This window comes from Halichoeres trimaculatus, unplaced genomic scaffold, assembly GCF_033239565.1.
Source record: "Halichoeres trimaculatus isolate MK-OKI-2021-1 unplaced genomic scaffold, fHalTri1.1 fHalTri1_scaffold_14, whole genome shotgun sequence".
Lineage (NCBI taxonomy): Eukaryota > Metazoa > Chordata > Actinopteri > Labriformes > Labridae > Halichoeres > Halichoeres trimaculatus.
Genome location: NW_027437192.1, coordinates 25,905,980 through 25,917,465, shown reverse-complemented (window position 1 = coordinate 25,917,465; position 11,486 = coordinate 25,905,980). Strand labels below are relative to the sequence as shown.

The 11,486-nt window shown below is 42.9% G+C and overlaps 1 protein-coding gene across 1 annotated transcript; it reads right to left on the bottom strand.

Annotated features, from left to right (window-relative positions):
• Nucleotides 1–5,848: 5,848 nt before the first annotated feature.
• Nucleotides 5,849–9,354, bottom strand: sox4a (SRY-box transcription factor 4a). The gene has a single exon (XM_074687541.1). It carries the CDS (start codon nt 8,933–8,935, stop codon nt 7,826–7,828), a length of 1,110 nt encoding a protein of 369 aa, XP_074543642.1. The 5' UTR covers nt 8,936–9,354; the 3' UTR covers nt 5,849–7,825.
• Between the last annotated feature and the right edge of the window lie 2,132 nt (nt 9,355–11,486).

Genomic DNA, 11,486 nt, shown 5'->3' with positions numbered 1-11,486 from the left:
ACCTGCAGAACTGATACACCACGAACACCAGGTGTTATGTTTTAACATCTTTTCATCACTTCAGTCTGTGATAACTCGCTTTGCTTCGTTACCCGCACAGCATGTGTGTGTGTGCGTGTGTGAAAGAGAAAGATGCAGGCACAACCTGTGTCAGCGAAAAAGTTCATCTGCATGAAATATTTTCTAAAGTCTGATGAAGGTGAACAGTTCCTGTGTTTAGTCCCTGGAGACCTTTGGTGCAAATGCTCAGCCACTTTGAGACTTCCCATCAACATGTGGCTTTCAGTGATTGGACCTCCAGCTCAGAGTATGAGTCACTTCTCCTGTTGCTGGAAATAAGTGGATGCACAGCAGTATATCTATACTTCTACATTGGACAAAGCCACAGAAGTCTAATTTTCTCAGATTTCTGAAGTGCTGTCTTTTTTATAAGGCATAGCCACCGTGGGCGCCTGTTCAAATACAAGACTGTAATCAGTGATTGAAATACAAGTATTTATCATGAGAACAGAAAATGAATGACGTGGTTTTTCTGCACCATGTCCCTGAAAAGAGAGACCTCAATAAGGATCATAACCAGGTTATTCAAGTCCATATAAGTACACTTAGTGTAAATGTGCTGTTAACATCAAAGCAGCTATGTCCCTTCAAGCCTTTCTCTGCTGAGCATGCAATCTTGTCTGGTTTTAGAAGTTAAACAGGGTCAGTCCTCATCAATATTAATGTTTGCTTCAGGGATCCTGTAAATGCAGATTTTTGTGCTAGCAGAAACTAAATTTGATTTTGTCTTTGTAACATTTTTAATTGCTAATTTTCAATGTTTAAATTTGAAAAGAACTTTGATTGAAAAACTGAAGCTTTTCATTCATTCAAGCACTGCTTTTCCCTTTTGGGGGGTGTGAGAGCCTAGAGCCTATCCCAACTCCCCTCACCCAGGCTAAACCTCCACCTCCAAGATTTCTATTTCTGCTGGATGCTGGAGCACAAAGCATCTGTCGGCATGGAGTAAATAGAGTGGGACAGGAAGTCAGGTAATGAAACATGATGAAACACCACATCATGTTGTCCTTAACTACGGCAACAAACCATCATAATGAGAACAGCTAGGAGCCATCAGAGGTTTTCAGAGGCCAATAAAGACATAACAAATATGGGAGAGGGAAGGCTCACCATCTGATTCTGTAAATCTGCAGAAATGGTTGGTCTCTCTGGTGCAGCTGATGGCTGATGATGGGCGAGGGGGTAGAGCAGAGATGGACCAGACACAGCTCTGGAGGAAGACACCTCAAACTAACCTGACATTCAGTGTGCGGTAGCTGTGGCAGAGTAGTGGAGTGAATTGACTCTCATTCAGAAGTTTGGTGATTTAAACCCAACGATCAAAGGCCTAAGTGTCCTTGGGCAAGTCTTTTCATATCGTTTCTGGTGACATAGTCTGCAGTTTATAAACCTGTACTTTCAAATGCAAAGGACATTTCTTGCTGGCTCTGAAACCACAAAACTGAGTATAAAACCTTTTGTGTTTGTGAGTGGCACATGTCTCCCTGGCAGTATTTGCATTTGATTTAGTTAATTAAATTAATCTGAATCAACCAATCTCAAATATTCCTCTGATTTCAGTACTTAGTTTGTTTTTCTCCACACTGGCAGGCACTCAAAGCTTTGTGCTAAAATTGTGACAACTGTTCGAGGAGACGATGTAACGTGGGTTACATCATGCAAACAATGACACATTTAAATTTGAGCATTTAAATGCAGACTGCAGAGGCTGTCTGTCCCAAGACAAAGTCTTATATTCCAAAGACATATCCAGGCAACAAGTAAAAAAAAGTGCTGTGGCTTTGTCGTGTCTGGGAAGCTTAGTAGTTACATTATCAGGCCAGTGTCAGCGCTTCATTGCACAACGCTGTTTGCACAGTGTTCTTTTCTGGAGAGAACCAGACTGTACACTCTGCTACATACGCCTTTAGAAATTATGATCCATGCCTCAGTGTTCTCAGAACTTGTTCCTATCTTTTCAAGCATACTACAGCACAACACCTACCTCTATGACTCACAGGCGCTCTATCGTGCTGAATTGTTTCAGCACAGTGCTTAACAATGAGATCTCTGTGTGGAGAACACACTGTGCCACGATGTCTGACTGCACCCTGAGGCCCAGTTCTGGATGAAGGTGGAGTGATACTGTCTCTTGTCTGTCCTGTGGTGATGAGCACATCCTGTGAGGAACTTAAGGAAGGCTGTTTGAGCATTGATTTCACATCCTTGATATCACATGTCAGTTCTCTGCACCGGTATGTCTTCAATAGCACTGGTTATCTAGTTAAAAATTAATCATACAAAAAGAAAAAGTTACATAAAGGTAAACAACAGGCAGGTATTCCTACTGGGGTTGTACGTGTTACTTTGCTGTTAAACAGAACATTCAAGCAGACTTAATGTTATCTCTGTCTCATCTACTTGTCACCATATTCTCTATTTTCCTGTAATATCTCCAGAGAGACTGAAAGAGTTTCAGCTAAGAAACTGATCTCTCAGAGGAGTGCAGATGGCTAGAGGTCTAGGTCGTGCTCCATGTGGTTTGCCCTTGTGTGGGCAGCCTGGGTTCAAATCCAGCCTGTGGCCTCTTTCCTGCATGTCACTCCCTACTTTCACCCTGTTTGCTGCTCTATCCACTGTTCTCTCCTCTCTGTTTAAAGAAAGAAAGCCCCCAAAAATATCTTTAAAAAAAACAGAAATGCTGTCTTTTCTTTAATTGTATCATGATCAGTGATATGAGATCATTGACTGCTGGACTAAACTTGTACTTCTTAAATACAAAAGGGCACCACAAAATTGTCAACAACAATCAACAACTACGTACTGATTTATGAATAAATCTCCAACATTCAACAAAAAAAGAAAGAAAACCGAAAGCAACGCCAAAAAACTGAATAGATGAATGAATGAGTGAACTAAAAATGAATTCATGAATTAAGGAACAATGACTAAATTAGTTGATGCATTAATGAGTAAAAAAAGGAGACATGAATGACTGAACAAATGAATAGATGAATGAAAGAAAAACTAAAAGACGAACCATACATGAATGGATGAATAACAACATTGTATGCATGAATGAATGAATGACAAAAAGTGAATGAATGAATGAATGAATAAGTAGATGGATGGATGGATGGATGGATGGATGGATGAATGGATGGATGGATGGATGGATGGATGGATGGATGGATGGATGGATGGATGGATGGATGGATGGATGGATGGATGAATGGATGGATGGATGGATGGATGGATGGATGAATGGATGGATGAATAAACCAAGGGATGAATGAATAGAGAGATTTAAGAACAAAGGTGCAAATGAATGAATGAATGAATGAATGAATGAATGAATGAATGAATGAATGAATGAATGGAGTGATGGATGGATGGATGGATGGATGGATGGATGGATGGATGGATGGATGGATGGATGGTTAGATGGATGGATGGATGGATGGATGGATGGATGAATGGATGGATGAATAAACCGAGGGATGAATGAATAGAGAGATTTAAGAACAAAGGTGCAAATGAATGAATGAATGAATGAATGAATGAATGAATGGAGTGATGGATGGATGGATGGATGGATGGATGGATGGATGGATGGATGAATAAACCGAGGGATGAATGAATAGAGAGATTTAAGAACAAAGGTGCAAATGAATGAATGAATAAATGAATGAATCAATTAATGAAAGGAGTGATGGAGCGATGGAGTGATGGAGCGATGGAGGGATGAATAAATAGAGGGATGAATGAATGGAGAGATGAAAGAACAAAGTTGCAAATAAATGAATAAATGAATGAATGGAAAATAACTTTACCAAAAACAAAAAAATGAATGAATTTATGAACAATATGAACAATTAATGAGTCAGTTAAACCATGATTAATAATAAAATAAATAAATGAATAAGAATAAATGAATAATGAAAGAGAAAGCAATAGTTGAAATGGAGAAATGAAAGAGCAAAGGAACAACGCAATAAATGTAAGAATGATTAGAAAAAAATCTGTAATGTTTTATCTGTACTGTTCTCTGTACTGGACTCTGTACTGTACTCTGTATTGGACTCTGTGGATGAAACAGAGAGGGAGTGAAGTCAGGCTGTTTGTTACATCATACGGAGCTGTCTCATGAAGGGTCCACAGGAATTAGGAGAAACATAACATGACAGATAGTAGGAAAATAGTTACCTAATGAAATTTAATTGAGTACAAGCAGTTAAATGATTCTTCAGTACATCTTTGTAATCATACACTGAGCTATTATTTCTTCTATTTTTTTCTCTTTTATATGAGATTTGAAAAACATATGAACTTTTACATTATATTTGATTTAAAACTAAATCCAAAGACAAACTACTGGTCAAAAAAACATTTTTAATCTTTTTAAAAGGCAATTTTATAACGTCAAATAACTGTCCCCGCCTTAAAAGTTTCAAAGAGCTAAATGTAGATTTTGCACTTTAAGGTCAGATCTACAGCTGTGATGTTAGATGTAGTTTGGTGAACATCAGCGTCATCACCCAACATCACCCTTTACAGACCTCTTAACGAGCTGCTGTGATCTGAACCCAGTTTACCTTCAGTGAACACACACGTCACTCATTCATGCATCTTTTTGTGGGTCAGGTTTTACATTAGTGTGTGTGTGTGTGTGTGTGTGTGTGTGTGTGTGTGTGTGTGTGTGTGTGTGTGTGAGGACAGCAACAATGTCTTTATCTCTCAGTATCTATCAAACCTGGGGGTGACGGGACATTTCTATTTCCTGTGTGATTACAAGCTTATTGCAGACATCTGTGGGCCAGCGTCTCGTCTCTGAGACAGTGTGTGTAATGACCATGCCTTATCTTTCTCATTACCCGACTCCACATGTCAGAGGAAGGCTGGAGATGACCCTGTTCTCCTGACGGAGAGAGAGATGGAAATAATTACCAATGTCTCTTGTGGAATAGGGCGTAAATTGATACACACTAAATACTGTACCTCTGGGGCTCTCTTTCTCTCTCTCTGTCTTTCTTTCTTTTTTTTTTCTCATCAGACGTACGAGACAAATGAAAGCATCCAGGAGGAATTAATTGGATATGGGAGTGGTCTCCTGCATGATCCACCAAGACAGACAAACACCCCCCTGCACACTCCTCTCCCTTCATACCTCTTATAGCTCACACAGACGGACACACACACACACACCTCCTAATCCTACTTTATTCCAGTCATGCCTTGCAGAAATGTCTGACACCCCCATTTACCCCACCCCACCCCAATGAATCAGTCTGTGTCCCTTTCTCTCCTTCTCTTCTCTCTCTCTCTCTCTCTCTCTCTCTCACACACACACACACACACACACACAAACACACACGTCCACACACACACATACGCACGCAGCAGCAGCATGGGCTGTTGCAGCATCTCTCTTGGATACAGTGTTTCCATGACAGCCACATTTTCTGCACGTGTAGAGTCAGACAGAGTACAACAAAGAGAAAGAGACCACTCCTATTGATTCACTGGCTCACTATCGATTCACACCTGCAGTTGTACACGTAAGCACACACACACACACATGCACACTCACACACAGAGTGCTAACATCCGATGTCAGACTGGATCTTTGAAAGCTTGGCCTTGAATTTAACAACAAAGACTCACCTCTTCTTTAGCATGCGCATATCTCTCTGATTATTTAAATGGTCCAGAAACCACTGAGGACACTCACCTTAGCTTTTTTTCTTAAGGTAAAGAAGCTCAGAGGAGAAAGAAGAGAGATGAAAACAGTTTGTACTTTTCAGTTCCAGCTGATTTTATTTCCTTCTTAGAAGAAAAGAAAACAAATTATAAAACAACAATCTGTACAGAGGTCTGAGAGGCAGTGATTGACCCAAACATTTGCTGGTTTTGAGCAATAAAACATCAAATGACTTCTTCCATGATGAGACAAAACATGGTCATACACAGCATATTGCACAAATGAAAAAGAGGGTGATAGAAAGATGCTTTGAAGTGAAAACAGAAGAAAGAAAGAAAAAAACTCCTGGACCACAATCAGTTTGAACAAAAGAGTATCCAAAGATGGCTGTCCTAATGCCTGTCATTGGTCATCATCAAACGTAAAACACACAATCTTTGCTTATAGTACAGTCAGTTTACATAAATATCTTCATGTTATTCTTTTAAAAATCTTAAACACAACAGCTATAGCTACATATACCTGAATCTGAAATACAAATGCTATTTGCCATGCCATAATATAGGAAAACAATTAGCCTGATATACCAAGCAAACAGGTACAGAAAGGTTAAATACTAGTTCTTGATGCAGATTGCGCAATAACAGATGAAGCACTTCTGACTCCTCTCTCCTCCAAAGTCTAGGCAAAATGGAATGAGTGAAATTCCATCCAGTGGTTCAAATAAAACTTATATTCATCAAAAATTAAAAAAGCACACAGAGGTATTAGCTCGATCCAAACAGTGACTCTGGCGTCTTACACTCATATACCGAAGTGCTATGTTTACTGGAAACAGCAACCACTCAAACTGGGAGCTTCAGTGATGCTTTGTTTACTGGGCTGGTGAAACTGGAGTCACTGTGCCATTAAGAAGCATGTGGGTAAGTACTGTAAACACTGTGTGAGGTCAGATTGTGCCAACCCTCCCACTCCCACTCCCCTCCCTCCCCCCTCCCCTCCCTTTCTCCGCGCGTTGTTGTAACTCCTATGTGTAGATCCAAACAGCTATGAAACAACAATGTTGTGGGCGGCCCACACGCCAGAAAACCTTTTTCTATAGGTTTTGTACAAAAATACAAGTAGAAAATCATGACACACTCAAATCTTCTTAAAGGTGAGAAACGTCAGACACTCTAAATAAGATACACTTCTAGCCCTTCCGCGCTGGATACAGACAGGCGTGTGTGCACAAACACCAACGAGACCTGTACGAGGACGATACTTCTATGTATAAAAACGTTTGGCAGGTATAAATACATCAATATAAAAAACGCCGTTTGACACAGAGGAACTACAAACTTGGAGTACTAGGCGGAAAGGATACGCGTCGGGAACATTGGTCCTGAATTGTGCACTGAGCTTTAAACATGTTCAGAAAAGAGAATCTGAAGTTTGAGTCAGTCTCTGTTTAAGTCCTGCCGTTAAAAGAGAAGCTGGTGATAGTGAACTGTGTGCTTTGGACACACAAATTGCGTATTTACGCATTATGAACATTTTACGCATTAAACAGCAACAAAATCCTCCTCAATAAGGAGGGCATGCGTGTTGAAATCGAAACGGTGTTTAACTTAAAAATAACCCTGAATAGCAACTTGACGTTCAATATGGATTTTTAACCTTTTCACAAAACCCAACACTGCGAGCTCTCCAGGAAGTGCCCACCCGACCCAAAATAACATCAAGATACAAAGTTCAGTCTTAGTCCTCATCCCTCGCGGATTGCTGTGAACATCTGAGCTCCAGTCAGAGTGATTCACTTCTATTTACTTACATTCACTCCTCTTCCGTGTCCATAACCCAGCTCTCTCTTTCTCCCTCCCACTGCGCGCTCCCGTCAAGCGCTCTCAGCTTTGTGCGAGTTTGTGAGCAGCGCATACCGGGGCTTAACGCGCACACAGACTCCTTTCCCCCTCCAGATCTCCCTCTCCCCCTCTCTGTGCTGAAGCATTGTAGAAATAGGGTAGTCTGGACGTATATGCTTAGGTGAGGTTAACAGTTCTCCTCGTAGGGGGGCGTCACAGTTCGTCTCCAACGCGCTTTTATTCAGTAGGTAAACACCAGGTTAGAGATGGTGGACTCCAGCCAGTCACCTGAGATCATTTCGCTGACCTCCGGGGTGCAGTAGTCAGGAAAGTCGAAATGTGACCCAGCACCGCACTCCCCGAAACTCCAGTCCAAGTCCCTGTCCAGCTCAGAGTCAGAGAAGCCCATGCCACCCACAGACATACTTTCATGACCTGGACTCGGATTGAGGTCGAGCCGCTCGTCATCATACTCTTCATCCGATGATGAGGATGACACAGATGATGAAGAGTAGGACGCAGACGGTGTTGGAGAGCAGGCTCTGGCATACCTGAGGCGCGCTGTGTGTGATGACTCGCTGTCTTTCGGGCTCGGCTCCTCGTACAGGCTGAGCGGGTCGCCGGACTCTGCCGAGCTGCTCAGGGTTGGACTAGCCGGGACTCCCACAGAAGGTGGGTCGCTGTCCAGACTGCCTGCCCCGCCAAACATGTGGGCGCGCCTTGCGTCTCCTGTGCGCTTCTCTGGGATCAGTCTAGCTCCAGACGCTGACCTGGATTTGAAGAGCGTCTGGTGGTCACCGGGGGACGCGTAGTCCTGCCCTGAAGCACTTTTCACGCTCCCGCCTTGTTTGCTTGCCCGGCTCCCTCCCTTGGACGCGGGGTTTCTTTTCACGCTTGCTTTCGTGCCGCGCTCTCCAAACTTCTCCCCGCGCTCTGTCTGCTTGCTGGCTCCGCTCCCTGACTTGACCTTCTTCCTGGGTCGGTACTTGTAGTCTGGGTAGTCAGCCATGTGTTTCAGTCTGAGCCGCTCCGCCTCGCGGATGAACGGGATCTTATCTGTGTCTTTGAGCAGCTTCCAGCGCTTCCCCAGCCTCTTGGAGATCTCTGCGTTGTGCATGTCCGGGGACTGCTCCATAATCTTTCTCCTCTCGATCTGTGACCACACCATGAATGCGTTCATTGGTCTCTTGATGTGTCCTGTTGCAGTTTTACACCACGCTAAGTCGCTCCGCTCTCCGGATGAGGAGAGGGGAGACGCGTCCATCTCCAAGTCCATTTCGCCCGTGTCCGTGGAGTCCCCACAGGGGGAGTGAGCGTGGGCGCTCTCTGTCTGGTTCATGTGCTGCACCATCCTCTGCTGTGTCTGGCACACACTGCTCAGAACAGCGCGTCTAAGAAAACTTCAAGTGTGTTTTAAAATGCCTATCAGGCTTTCACACACAAAAAATCTCAGTCACCGTAAAGTCAGATCACTGAGAGGTTCGGGACTCAAAAGTTCCACCAAGTCTGTTCTTTTCAGCTCAGCCCGTAGTGATCCCGTTTTATGAGTTTTTACGCTTCACTAAAAAATAATCCAGGAACAACAGCAACTTTCAGCTGCCTGTGCGACTGAAAACTCGTCCGGCTACATTTAAAACACACTGCTGTGGGAAGCAGCAGAGCAAGTCTCTTGTGTGAACCTGGCTGTCTGGAGCACTTGTCTGTGCTGTTGATGAACCATGTGGTTGAATGGAGCATCTGCGTTTTCTCATAGTCTCCCCCTTTCAGAGCGCTCTGTGTATTACTGTAAACATAACAACGGGAACCTCACTGTTTTATATCCTCCTCGCGAGATGTAGCAGCCAATCACATTCTGTCTCCATCCTGATTTTTCCACTCAAACCACGCCCCCTCGCCCCCCATTGGCTGAATATAAAAAACTGGCAATAATCACAATAATGTGCAATGAGAATCGGTGTGTCTGACCTCATTTCTGTCAGACTCCTCTGGAGGAGAGAAGAACTTGGTGTGCGTTTGTGTGTCTGTGTATGAGGGCGAGGGTGTAAAGCACAAATGAGTGTGTTATAAAGGGACACTCTGTCCTTCTCCTTTGCTGCGAGAGGCAATAATGGATATTCTTACAGCGTCACTCCTTTCATGTGCAGGAGTATTGACTATATTTAGATTTTGTGTGATAGAGGGCGAATAAATGCTGAGAAGACAAAAGCAGCTACAAGGTGTAGAAAGACTGCAGTGGGGAGCCAAATCCCTTAAAACTTACCCACTTAGAATGCATTTTAAAAACCATTTTGTGAAGATATCACATCATTACCTCACATGGGTGAGCTATCTGGAGCAGATACAAGTGATAACTCCACTTTGATGCTTTATCATCTAAAAAAGATTAAAAAACGCTGATGTTTTAATGAACTCTCATAGAATTATAACCTCAAAGAGCTAACAGCTGCAGTAGCTTCCTGCTCACACGTCTTGACGCTCAGACTCCCCCATCTTTGAGGTCCCATAATGTAAACATGTCTGTGTCATGTAGGATTACATTACAGCCAGTGTCACTAGATGTCAGGCTGGAGCTAAAGGGAGCTAATGAAGTGTACAGTGTGTGTGCAGTGTGTGTGTACATATTAATTCATGTGTGTGAGAGCAAAGCATAACTGATAATCTGTGTTTTACAGCAGGCTGCTTTGAGCTGCAATTATGAAATTATGTAGTTGATCAGCTGATGGTGAAGGCTGGGGTCGGTCACATTTAGAAAAAAGAGGATTAATTTAATTCTAGTTTGATTTGATGAGATCTCAATTTGATATGATCCCATTTATTCTGAAACTGTGTTTTCTAAATGTAAACTCCTTCCAATTCCCTCTTTATGTGTTACGAACGAGCTCCTTCCTCTCTGTATCTTCAGCTCCCGAGCACACACCTGTCTGATAAGGGGTCGTCTGTCTGTGCACACAGCTTAAACAGGTAAGGCAGGTATACTTTTATCTTATCTGATGAGTGAGGAGCAGATGTCTGTGAGCTTTCCGCTCTGTTGACAACAGATGAGGGTTCTGGCGCTGCAGGGGTGCAAAGCCCCGTCTCATTGGCCCGTCTCAATGTCATCACCAGAGCTTCCCAGGCCATGTGTTTACCCTAAATACACCACAGCTTTGTCCCTAGCCAAGCCAGACCAAGCCAGGATTCTGAAGAAAGATACTGATGTTTAGTGTTTCTGTGAACCAACATCACGTTAATGAACAGATGTGTTTTGCTTTCCATCAAAAACCAAAGCTCTCACGATCCAGGAAAGAGAGATGACATTAGAGATGAAGAGCTGGAAGAAGTGAGTCTCTGTGTGAAGACATCATTACCATCTACTTGACTTTTTCAGCTGCAGGAAAAATGTGCATCTCTGACCTGCCTGCTTCAATCAGGAGTAAAACACAACAAGGCTTCTGTGTGTTCATCAAAGTGTGTCCTATCCAGCTCTCACTGAACTGGAGCATTTCCAGAGATTGATAGTTGTGAAACCAGTGGGAAGTCCCCTCCACTCCACAGATAAACAGAGAAAAATGAAGACTGAGGGTGTATTTGCATACACTCACTCTCTTATTCTTTCCCTCTCTGTGTGACTCATCTTCATGCTGTTTTTCATCTCTGTGTAGAGTGTGAATGTGGCAGACAGTGCAGGTGGCCATCTCAACATATCACCCACCTGCTGCTGTCAGCACTTACACAACAACGCCACCAAAAAGTCACTATTCTGAAATGTCTGTGGAACCAACACTAGACTGGCCACAACTTCCTTGTATCTTTTGAGCTGGATCTTCTGAGTTTCACAAATAGTAGCATAAAAATCCTAAAGACAGGGTTGAATTATCGTCATTTCATCATTCTCTGAAACAGAAGCATGATAAAAATCAAAA